The 22,904-nt window shown below is 44.2% G+C and overlaps 1 protein-coding gene across 4 annotated transcripts in view; it reads right to left on the reverse strand.

Moving 5' to 3' along the window:
• Positions 1-22,904, reverse strand: part of myt1b (myelin transcription factor 1b) — a 44,546-nt gene that overhangs the window by 6,993 nt on the left and 14,649 nt on the right. For 2 of the 4 annotated variants that reach the window (XM_069708392.1, XM_069708391.1), the window contains exons 4-21: positions 21,857-21,887; positions 20,574-20,636; positions 18,367-18,752; positions 16,216-17,379; positions 13,733-13,867; positions 12,786-12,876; positions 12,423-12,539; positions 9,977-10,191; positions 9,433-9,620; positions 6,681-6,938; positions 5,915-6,069; positions 5,083-5,145; positions 4,564-4,632; positions 4,009-4,071; positions 3,610-3,690; positions 2,720-2,941; positions 1,361-1,452; positions 956-1,059 (exon numbers count right to left, since the gene is read on the reverse strand). In XM_069708392.1, the coding sequence (XP_069564493.1) occupies positions 956-1,059; positions 1,361-1,452; positions 2,720-2,941; positions 3,610-3,690; positions 4,009-4,071; positions 4,564-4,632; positions 5,083-5,145; positions 5,915-6,069; positions 6,681-6,938; positions 9,433-9,620; positions 9,977-10,191; positions 12,423-12,539; positions 12,786-12,876; positions 13,733-13,867; positions 16,216-17,379; positions 18,367-18,752; positions 20,574-20,636; positions 21,857-21,887 (3,497 nt within the window). The remainder of the gene's footprint in view (positions 1-955; positions 1,060-1,360; positions 1,453-2,719; positions 2,942-3,609; positions 3,691-4,008; positions 4,072-4,563; positions 4,633-5,082; positions 5,146-5,914; positions 6,070-6,680; positions 6,939-9,432; positions 9,621-9,976; positions 10,192-12,422; positions 12,540-12,785; positions 12,877-13,732; positions 13,868-16,215; positions 17,380-18,366; positions 18,753-20,573; positions 20,637-21,856; positions 21,888-22,904) is intronic. The other 2 variants (XM_069708393.1, XM_069708394.1) reach the window with 2 other exon arrangements.

Here is a 22,904-nt window from a genome sequence, read left to right on the forward strand (position 1 = left end):
TCTATGAATTTTTGATGAAACTACAGCGTACACCTGCTTTATGAAATTATTCAGCTTTGTTTAAATAAATAAAAACATATTGAATCAACATGTTTCTGTTCTTTCTTTTGCAGATGTCCCGTCACGGAGCTGCATGTCTCTGCTCTGTGATTGTCAACAACCAACAGTCCATGTCTTGTATCTCTATGCTGTCCTTTTCTGTCTCTGCTCTCCTCTCACCCCAACCGGTCGAGGTAGAAGCTCCGCCCACCTCTGAGTCTGGTTCTGTTGGAGGTTTCTTCCTGTTAAAGGGAGTTTTTCTTCCCTCTGTTGGAGGTTTTTCTCCCTTAAAGAGGAGTTCATTCCCTCCTGTCTTATGTGGGAATTGTTGAATTGTTGGGTTTCTCTGTATAATATTGTAACATCTTGCTGTAAGGACTTTAATGTGTTAAGTGCCATGAAATAACCTGTTTTGATTTGGCACTATATAAATAAAATAACAGTGAATTGAATTGAATTCTTGGTTTGGGGCTGAGTATGAACATAGTTTTGTACTTTTTTTAATAGAATTTCTTGACAATAGTCAAATATAGAATAACACCTGCCTTAGCCTTTGAAATGAACCAGTGTGACTTGGTAAATATTACAATATATAAGTGTAACAGTAGCATGAGTAGAAAAGTTTATAAACTGAGTGAACTGACTGAATGATGCCGCTTCATTTTTATCTAAAGTTCAGCCTCCAGCTTCTGCTCTTCAGACTACAGTAAATACAGCCAGTAGCAACAAAGCAACAAACCCCCCGAGTGTACTGAAGTACAATATAATGTAATAAACCAATATATCAAACGCTGCTTAACAGACTCAGGTGACAGAACGGAGGACCTTCGGTCTCACATGTGATTTTAGATTTAATAAAACACACCAGCGTTTCCATCCCGTAAGGCCCACAAAAAACAACAACAGCGGCACACACCTGAGTCTGCAGGTTGACCATGTCGGCCTCCATCTCGTTGTTGGATTCATTGAGGTCGTTAATTTCTTTGTTGAGCTGCTTGATGTCCTCATCGTTGTCCAAAACTAAATCAGAAACCAGAAACACAGAAGAGAAGCTTAGTATCTGTACTGCAGCTGTTTTGCTGTCATCTGCATTTTCCATTTTATCTTTAGCTTTGCTGTTTTATTTGTAAGTATTTATTTGGAGTTATACTATCAATCCCAACCGTTCCGGTACCTGAACTGGGCTCCCGGTTTACCGAACCGTGGTACAACAAAAGGATTTCTTACTGTATATTCTAATGTCTTTGTTGTGTAAAGAGCCTCTTCATTGAAGTACTCCATAAATAAAAGTATGTTTCTTCCAGCCTGCAGACGTACTTACCGTCACTGGCCCTGAACTTGGTGCTCAGGTAGTCCTCTGAAGGGAACTTGGCCTTCTTCTTGGCGAACAAGGCTCTGGGGCATCCTGAGAGACTGGAGACACACAGAGGAGGTCACTGTGCTGCTCGAATGTCTGAGAGATCCAAATACATACAGGACGCGGTGCAGAAGAGCGTGTGTTAATGCACCAGCTCATGAAGGCCTCTTGAAATATGGTTATTTATTTGAATTAGATTTCTTTTTTAATCCAATGTCAACCCAACTAAGGAAACCATAAGTCAAAAGAAGAATGTTCTCTCCTTGTTACTTGAATATTTGGGGGGGGGAAAACTGCGGAAAAAGGAAGCCTGACCCTGTCCAAATATTACAAATACTCTCACCAACATCTCTACAGACTAATGAACATGTTGTTTTTCTGTTTTTATAGAGTTTTACATGTTTTGACTATTTACTGGTCAGATACAAGGACAAATTAAACAACAACTGGTTCTTTTAACATTTCTTTTGAACTGAAAAACAAAAACAAGGACACAAAATGTTCATAAATGAGCTTTAGAGGTGAAAACTGTTCAACTTTAGACTGATGAGCCAGGCTCATGTTTTCTGTTCCTCCAGTCTCTATGATGAGATAAGATAGCAAATCTCCTGTTGCGAGCACCGACCATCGCCTTCTTATTGCACAATAGTTTCACCGAAGTATCGGCAAGAAAAAAAATGTAATTATCAAAATGTTGAACTACTTGTTAATTAATTAATTTAGAGGCAAGAAAAAGTCATTGTTATGAAGGACAAGTGTTAAGTTCTGAGTATTAAGTCCTGACCTTTCACGTCCTTCACGTCATTATGCACCACTCACAAAATTATTCTGATTCAAAATTAAACAGAGTTACAATCACAGTAAATGAGTAAGCTCCAATACAGAAATACTGATTGCTTTTAATATTTGTAGTTATGTCTTTCAAGTACCAATTAAAGTCAAAATAATCAGCTGTTAGTTGTGAGATAAGGTTTGGATTTGACAACAGTTTATAAAATCTTGATCCAATTTTGATCTCTTTTTAAATAACATTAGAAACACATTTGAAAAATAACTCTACAGAGATCTAAATATTCAATTTAGATCAGTGCTTATTGTTGAGTGGCTGCACAATTACTGATTGATAATTTATGCTAAAGTCTTCTACGGTTTAATCAAATTTATGGCTCAAATGTCAAAAGAGTCTAAGTCATGTGACCCAAATCCACACCTCTACTTCCTGTTTCTGATGTTGTTTCCTTGTCAGACCAAACATGGAAACATAACCGACCCACAGCCGACCCAAGGACTGATTTCAAACTAAACGGTCGGTGTGCAGCTCACCTGCGGTGTGTGAGGAAGCTGCCGTTGGCGTGTCCGGAGCCGTCACAACCGGGGGTGGGGCAGATGGGCCCCTCTGTCTTGAAGGCCTTCCAGTTGAAGGGCGTGCCGTTCAGGAGACCCTCCTTCTGCCTGCGGGCCGCCAGCGGACACCCGTAGGCGCTGCGGTGCGTGGCGTACTTGCCGCTGATGTGACCGAGGCTGTCGCAGCCCGGCACCGGGCATCTGCAGGGAGCGCAGGGAAGGAGATGAAGGAGATGAAGGAGATGAAGGAGAGGAGAGCAGCAGGACAGACAGAGGAAGAGGCGGTGAAGCAAGGCAGCGGGGGAGAGAAGTAAAGAGAGCGAGGAGGGACACGGGTTAGAGGAGAAGAACCCCAAAACATCAACTGTAGAGAAAGTTGAGATTATCTGAATAATAATTTAAAGGTATAAACTTTCTCTACTGGCCTAAATTCATTTACATCAAGTTCTTACATCTATGTATGACATATTATAATTATTATCATTACCATGAATAATATTGTTAATTAAGGTTTAGCACATACTGTTATCAACATGTTGCCATATTAACAGTTTTGTGTGCAAATGCAATATGAAGCCCATGTATTTCTGATGTACTGACAATGTACTCTACAATAGTCTACCATTCAGAATCAGTATCTGCAGTAAGTGTATTTTCTCATCAGTAAGGGCCTTACTGTTTGATCAAATTACGGGGGCAGGTCACTACCTCTGCATGTGATTCACAGGGACCTTCTTCCCTCTCCCTCGCTCTCTCTCTCTCTCTCTCTCTGTCTCTCTCTCTGTCTCTCTGTCTTTCTTTTATTGCATTTTACTTTTACCGTCAGTCACGCTAATAGCAGACATTATGGCTTTCTGAGCGGTACGAACTTTAAAAGCTCGGAGTCCTCCTGGTTGTCCTTGGTAGGAGTTTTAATTCCACTTTTCTTGGCACGCGGGCACCCAGAGATACTGAAAACAGAAAGTACGGAGTTGATAACATAGGGTTGAAAAAAAGCTCTGGTGAAGTGATTGCTTGATAAAGGGAGAGAACATTAGAAGGAAGAATAATTTTACAGAGGTTGTTCAACCAAATGACAAAAAGACGCCTAATATGGCCAAAAATAGGATCATGGAAAGGTGTGAAAAATGTGTGAGTATGTGGATCCTGTCTAAGTCTACTGTGAGCTGTCACTAGGCCTCTCTGACTGACCGTGTGCATGTGTGTTCATGTGTGTGTGTGTGTGTGTGTGTGTGTGTGCGTCTGTGCATGCGGTTGTGTTTTGTTACCTTCTGTGAGAGGCGTAGTTTCCTGTGATGTGACCCGAGCCGTCACATCCCGGAGTCGGGCATCTGGGAAAAAGAGAAACACAATCTTTAATGTTTAGCAGACGAAAACGACAAAAAACATGTAAACAGTAGTTATGAAAATGGAATTATGCAATGAAGGAAATGGGGAGCTGGTTAATTCTGCTAATTTTTTAAGCTACTTTTATGCATATTTGTTTCAAATCCAATCTTTTCAGGCTCTTTGCCATTTAAATACTGTCCGTATCCGTCTATAGTGAGCTGTGAAAAAGCCTAGCTTCTAGTAAAGAGCTATGCACACTCCAGAAAAACGGTTTCATTTCACATTTACATGAACTGATTGAAGTGAAAGCAAGCGTAGACCAAGCCAGATGCAGAAAAAAACCACCATGACAGATGCAGCAGCAGCAGAGGCAGCAGCCAGCAACAAAAGATAAGTTAATGTCAGCAGAATGAAGCACTGTGGCGCCGGACGGTGTCGGGAACAGCGCGCTGAAGTGGCAGCGAAAAGGCAATGAAGGTGTAGAGCAGACATACTTGAGTTCAGGGGTGTGGGCCGCCATGAGGGACCGAAGGCTCTTATCAGCGAGAGGACACCCAGACAGACTGAGAGAGAAAGAGAGAAAGGAGAAAGAGCAAAGGACGGGCAGAGGAAGAGAAGGACGGAAAAAAAAAAAAAAAAAAGGGGGGACGAGGGAAGCGAGGGGTGTGAGGGGATTGAAAGGAGAGAGGAGAAAGACGTGAGTGAAGGGAAATCAAGAATGCAAGGCATACCAAGGTCATTTAGGAAGAAGAGGACAGACAGCAAGAAGTAAATTACTGATGCATATCAAAGTCAATGACTGTCTTTGCTTCCCGGGCTCACACTACATTATTGCCTCTGGCATGTCAGGATCAAATAAAATATTTGAATTAGTCTTGGTGCGCCTGCTTTAGACTCCGGCTCGGAGTGGGCAGCCGAGGAAGAGTCTCAGCGGAGCTAACATTTCATTGAAGGGCTTATAAATAGAGCACGGGCATGTCGTATCACCCAAATAGTTCTGCAGCTGTGCATACCTGCGGTGGGACGCATAGTTTCCAGTGATGTGACCGCTGCCGTCACAGCCAGGTGTAGGACACCTGCACAGGAGCAGGAGATACACGGAGGGGAAGAGAGAGTTAGAAAACCTGCTAAACATCCTACATGAACAAGATGGAAGCAGACGCTTTATTCTAACCATCTAAGCATATGGCCTAAAGCTCGTAGTGTAAACACACTTAAGCCCTGTTAAGATCCACTTTTGCTGGTTTACCATCAGATAATATCAGCACAAAGTAAGCTGCATGTTTCAAACGGGTTGTAATTTTTCTTGACTAGCGAGCCATTTGGCCACGCCCCTTCACGACACCCGTCAGTCGTGGTAAAAGATTTTTTTTTACCACAATTGACGGGTGTGTTTTTACATACTGTATGTTCAAGCCGCAAAAAAAGCCGATTCTTTTCAGAGAAGATAAATAAATAATAATAATAATTCCTTGCACTACAATAGAGCCTTCGCACCACTCGGTGCTCGGGCCCTCATTAATCATTGGTGTGTTTTGGGTGTAACATGATATAAACCAACCACGGTGTCATCGCCCATTCTCCCTTTAAGAGACAGGAGTGTTTGCAGTTATAACGGTGAGTTTGCCAGGAAGTAGGAGGTAAGACTTCCCTGCAGAGGAAGCAGATCTGCTTGTGTGCAGATTGAGCCGACCGATATTCACAATATCAATCTTTCAAATTGCAAGTAGCCTAATTTTAGCCTCATGAGTGCAAGTACATGTACAAGTTAAAAAAAAAAAAACCATGGAAAAGATAAACTGTGTTGGTCTGAAACAAACAAAGACACTTTGTCTTGTCACTTACGAGAGCAGCTCCTTCTTGCTATCCTTGGGCTGAAACTTGACTTTGAAGCTCGGGGTCGTGACCTCTCCGGGGTACTTCCTCTCCTCCAGACAGTCCTGCATCATGTCGCAGTCCTCCGGGTCGGAGGAGACGTACGACTGGCCGGTGTGCTCCATCTGAAAATGAATGGACGCTCTGGTTAATTCCACCGCGGTCCTTTTGTTATTTCGATAGTTCCAGCCTGTTGCTGCGTGGATTGATTGCTTTTGAGGCCTTTCTTTTGAATGATGGCTTTCTCGCAGTAGTTTGCATATTTGTAAACAAGCAAAGAAACTTTGCAAAACAGCATGTGCACCCAGTCCCCGTTTATTCTTTTGTAGACAAGTGATGTTTCCAAATGCAGAATGTCCTCATAAAAAATTAACATTCAAGGCCCTTTATATTTCTTTTGAAAAAGTTCAAAGGAGTGAAATTAGCATATGCCAAATCCAGGATGGTGCAATGCACCTGACACACCACCTCTGTTACACAGTGCAATGTTTTAACTGTACAGTAACTCTCACATTTCACTGAAATAAATAATAGAAAGAGGAAAAGGGGACAGGAAATAAGGAAAGGGGATTAGACAAAGACAAAGTGATGTAAATAATTAAGCATGTTCATTCAAAAGGCTTCGGGTGGGATTTTGTCTGTTGTTATTTATGTTGCAATATCTCCTCTGTGAAAACGTCCCAGGAAGAACTGCGTGTTTGCAGCTGGTACTTTTGCTCCGTCTGATTGCACTGACCTCGTCCATTTCCTCCTCCCTTTGGCGGTTGGGTTTAGTGTAGTCTAGAGGTCCCTCCCAATCCTCCTGCTTGTAGGCGAGTAAGTTCGGTGACGTCATCCCGCTGCTTCCACTGTGATGGAGTGAGGAAGAGGAGGAGGAAGAAGGGTCTGGGGACCGAACCCCGGGGCTGGTGCCGGACAGGCTGCCTTCTCGCTTAATGGGCTTCTTCATACTCAGGTCCAGGGTGCCGTTCTCGTCCACCTCAATGCCCATTTCCTGGAGAGAAAGCATCGGGAGTTCAGAGCTCAGGAGGCGTCATCGGCTGGATGAACCAACTCACTTCTTAAAACTCAAGAATTTAAAAATAAATAAACACATGAATACATAAAATCATTATGAAATACATTCATTATTTATTATACCCATTTTTATTAAGTGTCTATATTAGGAGTTCTTAGGAGGAAATTTGCATTTTCAGAATCTGCTTGTTTACCTGCCCTTCACTTTACACTGTTAAGCTCAACAACAGCTCCTGTGGGCCAGTGAACGCAACACCTGAGCCATGTGTCTTTCTCTGAAGCACTGAGCTTCAACACGGAACTGAGCGCCATCTTGTGAGAAACTTTCAACATTATTCAGCCATGTGATTATTTTATTGAGTAAAAGGCAGTGGGTTCAATCAGTCCCATTATTAATAAAAACGATTCGCCATAACCTCAGACCTTGGAGGAAATCGTCGGTTTTCCCACTAGCAGTGGTCAGATATGGTTGTTATTTGGTGATGTCAAGTTAAAATGGATGGAGACTTGATTTTACAGGTTCTACCTCCACTGTGTGAGTCCCTGCTCTAACGTGCCATCTTTAAACATGGCACGTTACCCAAAATTCAACGCATTGTGACGTCAACTTTGCATTTCAATGCTGAAGACAACTCCAAGCTCAACCTGGCTGGCTACGTAGGTAGTGTGTGTGTGTGTGTGTAGCCTCGTTAAGCTAAATAAAAGCGGAGGTAATTACCGTGTCATTATATTTACTTTTTTCAATCGAGTTGTTTTTGGATCTACATTTAAGAGATTTAGTTATTTCATGCTAAAGACTTAAAGGTGCCATGCATAGTTGGTAACTAATGGAGGAAAAGAGCTATAAATTGCTAATGCAGACTCTCTAATACACTTCAGTGTGTATGAAAGGCAGTCTCGTTGATGATTGTGAGTATATTTATAATCCTGTTGAGCAGATTCAGATATTAACATACCTACATTTTTCCAGGATAATAACCTACTAACACAAACTGAACTTTGATGTGGTGAAATGATTGATTCCTTCCATCCCTCTCCACCTCTTTGTAAAATTGCCCTCCAGCTTGTTCCAAACAAACATTTATAGCGTCGCACAGCAGCTGTGATGCACTTTTTCTGCACACTCGAGTTCTGAACACTACCTTCATCGCTTAAGAATGTTAGTCATGATATCTAATGTGCTCTGGTGCCAACAGCGCCAACACCATGCCTCATCTCTCCATGCTTTATTATAGTGCTGGCAGGTGAAAAAAAAAAAAAAAAAAAGGAGAGGGGGGGGGCATGTTTTGTGCATTCATGTAAAATGGCGCTCATATGCGCTGGTCAAGGGCCAGAAAAATCAAAGGGTACGCAGAGGAGGAAGGGAAAACGGGAACAGTTCCCAGAAATGTCCCAGGTTGATGAGCTCAGTGTTCCAGTGTTTCAATATTGGATTTCAACTGGCTCCAACTCTGATTCCAGATCAGTCCCCAGCTGATCTGCGCAGCGAAGGCCTGCTCTTGGATTGGTGCCTCGCTGAACAACACCTTGCTCTGCTTTGCTGCCAGAGACATTCATTTCCACTTTTTATCTTCCTAAAACCATGTCAGGAAATCGAAAAATGATGAAGCAGTCACTTTCTCTCCTCTGTGAGGCAAAAAGGCTTTTAAAAATCACAATATGGGGGAAAGTGGTGCTCCAATTACACCTCCTGTGCACAGAGAGGGGAAAGATGGAGAAATAGAGAGGTATGGATGGAGACAGATAGAGGAGCAGTGAGACTTACATCGGGAGGAAGAGACCACGATAAAAGATAGTGAAAGGAGATGTGAAAAGAAAATGAAAGAAAGAGTGGCGGGGGTGGAGAAAGAGAGTGGGAGATCCGTCCGGCAGATAATGAAAAAAGGCTACCTGGTGGAAAAGTAATCCAGGGAACTGGCAGTCAGCCAAATTCAATAACAACATGAAAAGTGTGTGGGATGGAGGGATGAAACGATGAAAGGATGGGAGAGGTGATGCAACTGAATCTCAACACCATCCTGTTGCTGTAAGCCAATGCATCCTGATGATGTATTCATGCAGAGTTGATGGGGAAAGAAAAAAGAAAAGAGCGAGAGGAGAGGAGGGCAGAGGAGAGGAGAGGAGAGGAGAGGAGAGGAGAGGAGAGGAGAGGAGAGGAGAGGAGAGGAGAGGAGAGGAGAGGAGAGGAGAGGAGAGGAGAGGAGAGGAGAGGAGAGGAGGAGGCATACCCACTGCTCTCCCCTCTCATCTCACCAGCTGTGGCCTGCGATGTTTCATCTGCACTACAATCAGCTAATAATCTCTTTCTCAGACTGCTACGAAGAGAGGAACAAGGCAACACTTTACAATAAAACCATCCACATCTGACCCATTTTAAATCAATTTCATTTTTGATCAGCTGAGACTGATGCTGAATTGATTTATTGTGCCGTATTCCTTGAAGAATGCAGATGAAACTGCTGTCGGTTTACCTTGTTTTGGGGTTTGGTGCTGAGGTTTTCGGGTTTCTCCCAGCAGCGAGTGGACAGGTTGAGGATGGCGGTGGCAGCCATGTGAGCAGCTTCAGCGTCGTGCGAGTAGTCGTAGGCCAAGGAGGAGCTCTTCCCGTAACCGTGGAGACTGAGGCTGGGCGACGATGACTTGGGGAATGAGGGCTTGGCTATAGGAGAAGAAAAAAAAAAAAATCCCAATTTAAGTCTGTTCAAGTAATTAATAATAACTGATACTACACAGGTAAACAGAGGAAAAAAGGCTTAAAATGTAAAAGACCTGAAGGTAGGAAAATGATAGCTGGACTTTAAAAGGAATAGTTCAAATTTTAACTATATCACCAAGCAACAGCTCTAAAGCTCCCTAACTAACGTTACATCACACATTCTTGAGAAGTCACTACTTTCAGCTAAGACAACAAAGCTCTCCGTAAAACCACAACTCGTCGTTATTACACTGGTTTTAAAATGAAAAATCAAAAAAAAAAAAAAAAATACGACACAAATATCCATGATCCTCTCTTACTTTTGAAGGCTTTGGGTGAGGTTTCGCTGGTGGGCATCTTTGGAACAAGCAAGCGGTTCCCGAACACTTGGGCGTCGAAGCTCGCGTAGTCGAAAGACACCTTGGAATACTTCTCCAGCTCCTTGGCCAGGTTGGCACGGGGCGTGGAGGGCCCCATGTTGGGCCTGTAGCTGCCATACGGGGGCACCTCCAGCTGCTTCACAAAGCACATGGGCCTGTGGAGAAGGGGTGGGGGGGAGGGGGTGTAGGAGAGGGAGAGGACGTCAAGGTGGCGGATTAAAGATCAAATTAAGCAGAAAAGTGGAACAGAGCAGATGAGGGAAGATGAGAAATAAAAAGGGGATTGATGCAATAAAGAGACAGAAAACAAACAGAGAGGGAAAAAAAAAAGAGTAAAGGAATGAGAGAAAGAGGTGGAGTGAAATAGAGAGAGCAAAGATAGGGGCAACGGTGTACTTAGCAGGAGTGCAGCAGGATTAAAAGCTCTCTTATCAGCAGAGGGCACATTTGCATGTTGTACAGCATGGAATTTATGAGCTTTAAGCCCTCTCGTTTTCCTGGAGAGCCTGGGCCTTTGTCAGACCTGTTGGTGTAAATCCACTGATAGACCAGGGAGAGGCAAAGGGGTGGGGGTGGCGGGGTGGGGGGTGAAGAGTAGGAGGAGGAGGAGAAGAGAAAGAAGGGGGAGTGGTGGAGGAGAAAAGGAGGGTGGAGCGAGGTAGGGTGGGTGTGGGGGATCAGACGGAGGAGGAGTGGAGTGACCTTCCTCATCTTTTCTTTTTGCAACCCCCCTCCCCTCCATATCTCCAGGCCCTACACCCCCCCCCCACCCCCCACTGCACGCCCATCTCGCATCCTCCGGTGTCCGACCAGACGCTTGTTAATCAGCTACATGACCTGGCCTGTAGTCACACGGCCGTCACGCAGCAGCGCACCAATATTACATGTGTGGAGCAGCAGAGCCCGTTTAAAGGAGGAGTTTCATGACAGTGAAAAAAAACCTTTCTACCGCTGATCACACGGGATCCTTTTCCCTTTTTATTATTTCAACTTGGATTGCATGATGAATTTTTCAGCTCCACATATAACAGACAACCGAACTCATTTGAATAACAATCTGAGGAGGAAAAACAAAGCAAGCCTTATTATGTATTAATCCTCGATGCTTTGTCCGACCACTGATGAGGCTTTCCTCCAGGAAAGCAATTATTTTTTCCTATCCTCCCGCAATGCCCCTATAACTTGCATAATTAGCTTATCGGCTGCATTATTAATTAAAATACCAATGAGGAAGAGCGCGGACTTAGCATAATACCAGTGTCTGGTTTGTGTTAATTATCATTCTTTTGGCCGTGGTCACGGTGCCGGGCCGGTTGGAGGAGATGAATAGAGATAAAGAGATCTTAGCGTTTGAGGTGACAGTAATGATTAGCCTGCCAGGCTGGATGCTTCAAGACTTCCTTGTTATTATTGAGCCATTCACAGGCCAGTTCTACTTCTCAGTCGCCAAGGTCAGGATTGTCTCTGTGCTGTCAGTGAGGCGTGGTCGTAAAGCAGCTAACCTTGACGAAGGCTCAGCTGTGGGGGGCTCGGACCGGAGGGGACGTCTTTTATGTAGGTAAAAAGGTCACCGTGTCCAGGCTACTACTGCTCCTGCCACTCAACATTTAATCTAAGAAGGGAAACTAAAGGCAAAATACAACAGAATACATTATACTGTTGATCAAAAGAAATCAAAAAGATTTTGGATTTCCAATTAACTGGTAAAAAAGAGAAAACTTAATATGTTCTTTATGTCCGATACATTTATGTTTTGAGTTTAGCAACACTTTTAATCATTTATTCCCTGTTTTTCCCACCAGCCACTTTGTATTATCTTCATTCTTAAATCATAATGCGATGTAACGTCAGACTGCCTCCTAACCTGAAAATCCAAGTAGCCAAACATTTATTTCGAATGTGATTGTGGAAAAATAACAGACATCCCCTTAAAAAAAAACATTGAGTGTATTAAGAGTGCCAATCCAAGTTTCTTCATATCTTTTAATGATATGAAATTATTAATAAAAATAATAAAGTTACTTCCTTTATTAAAGCAGTCAAGTAACTTACAGTGCAGGCAGATAATGGAAGATCATTTTATATAGATATATAAAAGGCTAATGAGACAAAAGGGTTCATTTGAGTTAATATTAAAAAGCCTTTCACTTAAAAACACCATCTTTTCTACTTTTTATCGACTGATTTGAGCTTCAGAAAGCCTTTTATTATTTTTTTCCACTGCCGTTGAATTTTTTAATAAACATTGTTATTATTTAATGCATTCAGATATATTTTTGACTCATTTCACTGCCTTTTGTTAACCTCGGGGCTTTATATGAGGCAGACATGTACAAAGAACCATTTAAATGATAGAAGTATGTTTGGCTGTTTTTTGATGACCCACCTCAGCACTCGGTCGTTGGGACTTCCTTTGAGGTGCTCGCTGCCTGGTGGAGAGAGATGCTGCTTATCGAGGCCCTTGGACAGCTTCTCTGCAGCAGCGATGGGGCAACCAGAAAGACTGGAGGGGTGGAGGAGGGGCAGGGAGATGAATATTAAAAGGGGGGCGCGCTGCTGACCGTGTACATCTGCATCACACTGATGTGCGCTGACACATTTGCTGTCCCGCATCCATGAATATATGAGCTTGCAAATACACAAAGGGAAAGGCACGCCCTGTGCATGCGGCTCTCACCTGCAGAAAGACACACACTGAAACGATAAAGATGTACACGGATCCGATGCTGTGATGTGCGTGCGAACATACCTGCGGTGCGTGTTGCGGTTGCTGTTAACGTGGCCCTGACCGGTGCAGCCGGGAGTTGGACACTTCAGCACATTTTCATGCATGGCCAGAACTGAGGAGAAGACACACAATCACACGATCAGAGAAAATCCACAATTAAATTGTAACAACACTCACTTTCTTTTTATCTTTGTAATATTTTTTTTTCCATCCCCTGAACTGTGGAAAACATGAGAAAATAGTAAAATTTCCTTCTACTGTCTATTTTTTTTAATTAATGCTGCTAAAAATGTGAAAAGCGCGAAATAGACACGCCTGTCCACTACAGAAAAACATGAGATAGCTACGCTTAGGGCTGTCCAGGCGTGACAGTTACACGCTTAGTAAGCATGAAACTTACGTTAACTAACGGCACATGTAAACTAACATGTGACCAAGGAACCACTACAGAGGTATTGAGACCAAGTACAAAGGACGTTTTTCCACAGTATTAGGAGGTTGCAGGGTTAGTTGGTTGCATTAATCCCGGTTATTTTCATTTAATAACCCCAACCATGTGTCTTTGCATATAGTTTTGTTTTCCTTTTGGACAACCATGTGATTTTTGTAAATCACATGGTTTAAAACATGCGGTAGGTTTTATTTTGGTCCACGACGGGAAAACGTGTAACTGTCACGCCTCGACAGCCCAAAGCGTGGCTATCTCACATTTTGCTGTGGCGGCCGGGCGTTTCTATTTCACGTTTTGCTGAGAATTTCAGGTTGCACACGCTCTTACGTTTTCGGTAAGCTGCTTTGATGTCTTTTGCAATGCATTTATAGCAGACGTGAATCAGAACATGAACCCGAGAAAACCTCATGATGTCATGATGTCACAATCTAACTGGTGTTTCAGCATTTGAAGAGCTTGGCTTCTGTTGCTTTTCATTTTTCTTCTCTCCATATTTTCAGCAGCTGAAAGAACTCACTCTCCGGGGGGATCCTGTCCTTGTGTGGACAGCCTGACAGGCTGCGGTGGTGGGGATAAAGACCGGTCACGTGGCCTGTCCCGTCACACCCCGGTGTGGGACACTTGATCTCTCTCTTCTCTGGCCTGCTGCTCTCTGGATAAGAGACAGGAAGGAAGGTAGAAGAGGGAAGCAGGAGAAGAGGAAGACCAGCGAAGAGGAGAAGGTGGGATGAATAAGGAGGACAAAAGCAAGTGGTTAATGCCATCAGACGGTCTGCTCGGCTGAGCATGAAATCCAGACATATTTCAGACAACTGTACGAAAGCAACACCATCTGCATCCCCTCCTCATGTCTTATGTATCTCTGTAAATGCATAAGGTGTGTTACGCATTAGTCTAAATGTGATTTGTGTGTTTCTGTAAATGCTTTTAAGGATAAAATACTATCAAACTAATTTAAGACTAGAGGCTTTTCAAAGTTCCCCCGAACAAAGTCGACCTACTTATGCCGTAGAGTTTCATCATTTCATTCCCCTGCAACATTTTCTGACATTTTCAAAGTTTGGATCTCAAATTAAACAAAACCTGAAAATACATCAGGAGAAAATCACACCACTATATAATTTATATATTTACACGTAAGACGTCCGATCCTGCCGACTGCTGCTGTAGGTATGCCGGCCGGTAACGGTGGCACCGGAGAGAAGAAAAAGGAGCAAGAGGATGGCGTGATGCTCTATTGGCCTTCAAATTGAATGTTAACGAGACATGCATCTCCTAATTAGTGCAGAGCAGAACAGGAACGTCACCACAGGAGGGAGCTGAGGCCAAGGAGAGGGCACCACTACCAGGCATGTAATCACACCGCCGCTATACTGTGAGGAGCATGACAAGTGGGCGGCGTGCCAACAGTGAAACACAAGGCCCGAACACATGCGCACGTAAACAAACACTCCAGCGCTGACCGTGAAACAACCTGCACTCCTCCTCCTACTCTCTTGATATGTTGTCGTCTCTCTCTCTCGCTACACTCCCCCCCCACCCGCTCTCTCTCCGAGCACTTCCTCCCTGCTCTTCATGAAAGTCTACTCAGCTGGAACCACTTCACCCCCATTTCAACAGAGAGGGGAGGATCTCAACAGACCTGCGTGACTCATCGTTGTTTATTTGGTGCCGTGTCTGTATTTGCACACTCTGCTACCAACATCAGGTTCGGCACATGAACTTGCGCTGGTTTGGTTTTCTGTACGCTCGCTAACAATTGTCCAACTGTTGACTGCTTTCCATTCATGTGTTTACGGTGTGAAAACCTTTTTTTTTTTTTTTTTTTTTTTTGCAGGTCGTTAGATGAATTTGATCCTTCATCCCCGACGATGAAGTGAGGAAATAAAATGTTCACAGTTCTCTTGATTCAACTTCCGTTTGCCCTGCTAACATTTATGCATGACTATTAATACAAAACCAACACTTCCTGTATTTGTTTCAAATTAAAAGCCCTGCATTTCTTAACTAGGCTTTTATTGTGAAACATTTGCAGGAACCTTTTGTTACAATAACACTTTAGATGAGTAATCCAATAGAAACGCTGAAAATAGCATGATTATATTGTTGACTTTATAAAATCAAAGCGATGGTAATATACATGACTGGCTACTGATGGTACACTTGCGACCTTAAAAAACAAAGCCACAAATTAACCTGTGCACATTCACATTTGTGCAGCCATGCACGCTCGCCTCACGACTGTGCCCCTGTAATTTAACAGAAAACAAAAAGACACAACATCCTTGCAAACAAGATGTAAAATGTTAATTTGAGAGCTCTTTTTTAGCCTTGGATGGAGCCAGGTATGCTGATTTTCCCTGATTCCAGTTTGTAAAGCTAAGCAAAATTAATCACCTCTGGGATCTGGCCTCATGTTTTAGTGCACAAACATGAGAGAGATACCAGTCAAACTAATTCAGTTTTTCTTTTACTGCTTGTTGTTTTCTCCTCAAGATTTGTCTCCAACACACAATAAAAAAAAAAAGGATTATGGCAGGTGATTATCAGGACTCAGATGTGGCTGTGCAACTATTTTCAATGAAAAAGGCAGATAGACCCTTTGGCTAGATGACACACTGCTGCTGCCCATTCATCAGCTAATTGGGGTTAAAAGGGTCTTAAAACCAATACATGTGGCAAAGTTGAAAACACTGAGCTGCACCACAATGTGACGCTAACATAGCTTCAAAAAGACGAGGTCAAAAACCGAGTATATGGCTGGACCGTGTGTGAAACGTAAGAGGGCTTTTAATTTGAAACAAGAGCTTTCAATTTTAAATGAGTACAGGATGCCGTGGCACACAGCCGACCAATGGTTAACAGGCATGACTGTTTATAGCCCTGGGCCTGGCCCAAAAAAACTAAAATAACAAAAGAGGACTAAATGTGCCGCCGACTTGAAGCAACTTTCACATCTCAGTACACGTTGTAGCTTTTTGTTTCTCCACTCTGTCCTACCTTTGCTGAAATAGCTCTTGCGGATGACGTCCAGGTGCTTGGGCCTGTCCTCCAGAGTGAAGTATCGCTGGTGGTGGATATCTGGGGCACGGAGCAGCTCTCGGGGCCCAGCTGGCTTCACCTGCTCCGCCTTCAGGGCGATGGCTTGTTCCAGCAGGCCCAGGTTCCCTCGGGTCATGTCGAACATCTCCGACTCGTCCGTGACAGTGGAGCGCTGCGACAGGCTGTCTTCGTCGTCGTGCTCGTCGTCTCCGTCCACGTCGTCAAAGTCTTTGTCCTCTGACTTATCTGACCGGACCTCGATGATGTCGGGCGAGGCCGAGGACGAGGCCTTGTGGATTTTGTAGTTCTCGTCTCTGGGGATGGGGAAGTAGTCCTCCAGTGGGCTGGCCCTGTGGGAGCTGTAGCTTAAAGGAGGGCTGGCCTTGTAGTGTATATGTGAACTAGGCCTGTGACAGTCATATTTGTCGAGTGAACTGGCTCTGTTGGCGCTGTAGTTGTCGAGGGGACTCGCCCTGTGTGAGTTGTAGTCCTCCGGCGGACTGGCCCTGTGGTCTTCAGCCGTGATGTGTGTTCCCTGAGCTGCTGCGGTGCTGGTGATGGTGCGGACGGCGGTTGGCGCATCGGGAATGGGCAGAACGTGGTTCCTGTGCTCTTCCTCGCCTCTCTCCTCATCCTCCTCATCTTCTGCTGGAGCGTCCCGCCTGTGCTGCCCCGCCATCTCTTCCTCCTCGTCTGCATCCTCTTCGCCTTCGATCTGTTCGCGGTGGACGTTGTCGGTCAGATGCTCTCGGCTCACGTGGTCGCTCGTGTCTTCACGCTCCCCTTGCTCATCCTCCACATCTGCTGCCTCCTCCTGCAGAACAGATGACTCCTCCGGTGCTCTGTGTGCCGCCTCCTCCTCCTCTCCGTCTCCCTCCTCGTTCATGTCTCCGTCCTTCCCGTCCTTTATTTCTTCGCCTCGTTCGGTTGCCTCGCTGACGTCCTCCTCCTCCTCCATCACAACAGTCGTCTGCGTGGCCCCACTTGGAGCGTCGTTGCCGGAGAGTCGTCCCAGGTGGAGGAGAGAGTTGGCCACCTCCTCGGCGCTCTGCGTGGGAGACCGACACTCTTCGGCAGCAGGTGACGCCGCTCTGAGCTCGGGCTCGACGATCACACACTCCTCTGTGGAAACAAAGATGAGGAGGTCAGAGCAGTGACACAGAGGAAACACTGAGTCATGCAGTGAGCTCAAGCTGTTGTCAGCAGTATCTTTGTCATTACCTGCTGCCCGCTAAGTCATTCACTATGAACTCACAAAGAAATACAAATAACCTGCTATGACGAATCTGTAGATGCAAAGTAGCTTTCAGATGCAGAAACGCAAACACAAAATCCTTGAAACCCCTGCTGGTCATTAGGAAGCATTGCAGCTCGCCAGCTCTGCAGCATCAGTGTCTGATGAAGGGACTTTTTGGGACGTTTATTTTGTCGTATGATATCATTTATTTACTCTGCCTTCACATCTGCCATGCACTTAGCTACACTTTGCTAAATGCTAACTGTATTGCAAGTGATGCGCTCAGGGAATTTTGTGCCCTGGATTAAGACATTCATGCAGGAGTGGCCATTTTTAAGTCATATGCCATCCGCGAAAAGTTTCACAAATGAAAGACTATGTTGAGTCAGGCATGATGATTAAAGGAAAACCGAAACTGAATTGTTAATCAAAGGAAACTTTATGAAAATGTGTATTTTTCTCACTATAGTTCACTGAGTTTTACACTCAGCAGTAAGACTCAGCCAGAGAAAAAATGTTTTGTGTTCCAAGTTCCAAAAACAAGATTGGAATTTTTTTTTTTTTAAATTATATCACAAGTCCAAGCCAGGATAACCCTGATGACATCACTGTGACATCATCAGCGTTTATCTTGGCTTGGGCTTGAGAGATACATTTTTTTTGAAAGAGGTGGTTTTTGAAAGAAGTGTGTGCTAAGAAAGCAGGGAGGATCTGGCCATACAAACTGCAATACTAAATCAGTGAAGTACCACTTTAATGCTACCTGGAACTCAAGGTGATGACTCTGAATGCCTCATTTTGTTCAATTCATGATTCCAAATATTTTAAATTTTCTACATTTCTTCGAGAAGTATTCACAATTTCAGCATTACCTTCAGCAGCTTTGAATTTGTCCTCCTTCTGATATGTCTCTTCCTCTTCCTTCTGCTGTGGCTCTTCCTCTTGTCCGTTCGTCTGTCCGTCCCGCGTGAGCTCTTCTGTCATCTCCTCGGTCTCCTCCTCTACACCTGCCTCCTCCTCCTCCTCCTCCTCCTCCTCCTCTTCTTCCACGTCCTTGGCCTCCTCTGCTTTCTCTCCATCCTTCTCTCCCTCGGCCTCGCTGCTGGCGTCGCTCTCTGCGCTGAAGCCCTCGTCCAGGGCCAGTTTCAGGGGGTGGGACTTCCTCTTGGAAGATGGCCGCTCTGTTTCCTGCTCTTGCTCCTGCTCAGCCTCTGCTTCCTCGAGGCGGCGCTTTCTCGCTATGGGGCAACCCAAAATGCTTAATTGGAAGAAAGAGAAGGAGGAGAGAGGACAGAATCATGAATATTAAGCCGGGTTGTGATCAGTAACACACTCTAACAATAAAACCCCATGCACCTCACCCAGTCCAGAGGTGGAAAGATGGAGGGTGTGTTTTGACATGAAGACGGATGGAGCAGCACATGTGGCCTGAGGGGGGCGCCATGCTCGCTCACCCACGCATCACAGCCAATCTCAGCCAATTGAGTGGAACGTTTAATGAACAAGTTGTATGGTGAGGCGGGCGGGCGGGCGGGCGAGGCAGCGGAGGGTGAAATCCAATAAACTCCCTCTTACTCTCACCTGGGAGACGCCGAGGGAGACCGAGGGACGATCTATAAACAAAGTGCATCTGAAATTGCCTGCTGAACGAATACACATGTAAACAGATAGCTAATATCTGCCCCTCAATAAAGAGGAGTCACGAGCCAGTGAGCCGCCCCGAGTCTCTCGGGTCTCCGAGGCCGACGACACAGACCGGGGGGGAGGGAGGGAGAACGAAGCGGAAAAAACACGTGAAGAAATCACATTTCACTGGAGGCCGCTGAAAAGTTTATTACTGAGGTTCAGATTTAGAGGCGATGTGATTATTCAAAATGATATAATGAATGTGCAGTCTGGTTTGGCCGGTATCTTTAAACCTTATTCAAATCAACTACAATTTACATTTAGAAAAAGGAGAAAACCAAAAGCTTGTTGTTTTCAGACGCTCTAAAATACATTATTTTATGTTTATGTCACTTCTATAAGGGTTTAAGGTTTCAGGTTTTCACTGAAAAAGATTCAAACCTAATAGGTAGCGATCGCTGCTGCCGCTGTTATTGTAGCTTTGTAATTTTCTAAAGATCATATGATAAAAATGTTTAACAGAACAAAATACGGCAGCAATATTTTTACTCAACCCAAATTGTGAATGGTGAGTGTTGATGAGGGCTTTAAGCAAGAGAAAGCAAACAATTATTCATTTTTCAAGACTTTCCTCCAATCTTTGCTTTTTTTTTTCTTGTAAATTCATCCTAAAAAAAAATGTAAAAGCTGTTAGGACAAAGGGGAAGAAATCCCTCCTTTGTTGAACAAGACTTTGATTTCTTTTGATTTCGATCTAAATTCATCAGATTTTACTCTTGTGTAAGTTGTGCTTCAGAATCACACCATTAAAGGAGTTTTTACATGACAACTTTAAGGAATGGGCTGTCACGATATTATCACATTTTAAACTTAAACATCTCGACTGCATTGCACAAAAAGAATCGATGCGAGCCTCTTACTCCTGTTTGTATAATAAATGTGAAGCTACAACCAGTAGATGCTCAGCTTAGCTCAGTGTAACAACTGGAAAAACTGACTAGTCTGAAGAGAACAAAATAAGCCAACCTGCACCTTTACAGCTCATGAATTTAGATGTTATATATCCATTGTTTAATGTGTGTGATCCACGTAGGACGAGTTCTTGGCCCAGATCAAAACTCCCCAAATTTGTACATTTGTTGTTGTTTGTGTGAATGAGAAGTTAGAAGTGCTAGTAGGGGGATTTTGTGGCCAGGCTTGCGCTTTCATCCGATTCCAGTATTTATTCTCGGCCTCGCTAACCAGCTGCTGTCTGTGCCTTCATGATTAATACATAGATATGAAAGTGGTATTGATCTTTCCATCTAACTCTCGGCACGACACTGAATAAGTGGCAAACTATTCCTTTAAAAGCGCGAATCAGATGCTGCAGGGTGGAGAGGAGGACGGACAGACAGACGGAGAAGGACAGACACAGGGTGTTTTTTTTAATTTTTTTTTTTATCTGCCCTACCTTCTGTGTCGTGAGTATCTCCCACTGATATGGCCGGAGCCATTGCATCCAGGGGTGGGGCAGCTGGATGGGATGGATGGAGGTTAAAGATATGTTTAAGACATGGGCGCAATTTTTAGTCCCTGAGCTGCAGCAATGATAAAAACAGGCAGTAAAAAAGAAAATGTAAAAAAATTAAGATCGACAAAACAAAGCAAAGCAATATGTAAACTGAGCATGCATGTCACACAAATGCACATGCACAAATATATGTGACACCCCCCCCCCTCACACACACACACACACACACACACACACTGCATCTCCCCCCCTCCAGCAGACACACATAATGCATGAATGCAGGTGGCATCAAGCCGGGGAAAACATAATATTGTATGTCATACATCAACCCTGGCCTATATCCTGTTACTGTGAGTGATAAGGATCAGCCAAGACCCGCTGTAATTTCCCCTGCTCTTCACCAGGCATCATCACCATCATCATCATCATCATCATCATCAGGTCCCCCTCCCTCACTCTCTCTCCTTTGAGTCAGGTTGCTATGACCCCTCAGGATGGCTCATTTCAATTCTCATTAACTTCTCCCAGCAATTGCCCTTTATTACTCCAATTATCCTTATTATTAATTTCACTTATTACAAAATGCTGCATTTGCATTTTAAATGAGGCGCTCAATGGCCTCCCTACTGTTTTTTTTTTTTTTTTTCTTAATCCTGAAACCTAATGCTTTTTTTTGGGGGGGGGGTGCAGAGAACAGATCAATGCTCTGAGGTGAAGTGTGACAAAAAGAGAGGAGGATGAAAGAATCATTTAGACGGAGGGAGAGGAAGGAGGACAATTGGCTTCGTGGCCCTGAAAGCCACCGCCTGGGTGGGAAACTACAGCGAGGAGGAAAGGAGAGGAGAAGTAAGTAGAGGGCCGAGAGAAAAACAACACAAATAATCGCCCTTCGCCATCCTCCCTACTTGTGCTTTATCCTTCGATCGGATGGCAAAAAGATCATACGCCCCTTTCATTGCATCTACTGTATGTGTTCATAGCAGGAAATAGCAAAAGGCTGTGAGAAATCAATAGCAGCCTGTTGGAGGCACTGACCATGAGCTGAGAAGTGATGATGATAAGAAATAAAAAAGATAATAATATACAGCATCATCTAAAGGAGCACCGGTAGTGAGTCCATGAGTGCTGGGCAGGGGGCGGGGCGGGGGGGTGTCGGTGCTCGGCGGCGCACATAAAAGAACTTTATGAAAGGGATTTGCACAAAGATGAAGGTGTTTCCTTACCTCAGCTCTTGTCCTACGAGCTCAATAGGAACTGAGAGAGGAGAGGGGGGGGAGGAAAAAAAGAGGGTGGGGGTGGGGGAGAGACAGGGAGGGAGAACAAAGGTGAACGACTGCTCAGAAAGCCGCGCTGCTAAAAGAAACTCAGATCAATAAATCACAAATGCACACGAATCCCACGAGGATTCCTCATAGAGGCTTACACACTGCTGACTGCATGATCAGGAGGAAGAAAACACACCTACACGATCCCGAGTTCACACACACACACACACACACACACACACACACACACACACACACACACACACACACACACACACACACACACACACACACACATATCTACATGCAAACAAAAGCACAAAACAAACAGGAATGTAAACCTGCACATCAATAACGCACACAAACACAAAAGCAAACAGAAAAACCTACACACACACACACACACACACACACACACACACACACACACACACACACACACACACACACACACACACACACACACACACACACACACACACACACACACACACAGAAAGCCTAAATCAGCCAAATTGCAAAGTGCTGCTCAGAAAAAAGTGACAATTATATGCAGACTTCAGCAATACAACATGATTAATTGTTACACTTTAGTTATCATAATTGGGTAAAATGAAATTAAAAGAAAAAGTGCCTTCATCAGTAGAAAACAGCACTTCTTTCTGCCACAACTTATAGTAATTGCCTTCAAAACATAAATCAAGCTCGGGCTCACAAACAACACGCACACACTGCCCTCCGCTGGCTACGCACATCGATTGGGAGTTGAGCGATAGAATGAGTTTGGAGAAATATCCTTTTTTCATTTGGAGCGAAATGAGAAAACAATACGATCCCGGAGAATTCAGTTCGGGCTCCGATATCACATGCATTAATCACATGTCAGAAAGAGGCCGGTATCAAGATACACTAAGAGCACGGAGGATAAACACCAACACACTGACTGCTGCCGTGTGTGTGTGTGTGTGTGTGTGTGTGTGTGTGTGTGTGTGTGTGTGTGTGTGTG

Source organism: Brachyistius frenatus, unplaced genomic scaffold (assembly GCF_029030835.1).
Source record: "Brachyistius frenatus isolate BFR_SWC_R1_liver_20210118 unplaced genomic scaffold, ASM2903083v1 Contig_75, whole genome shotgun sequence".
NCBI lineage: Eukaryota > Metazoa > Chordata > Actinopteri > Embiotocidae > Brachyistius > Brachyistius frenatus.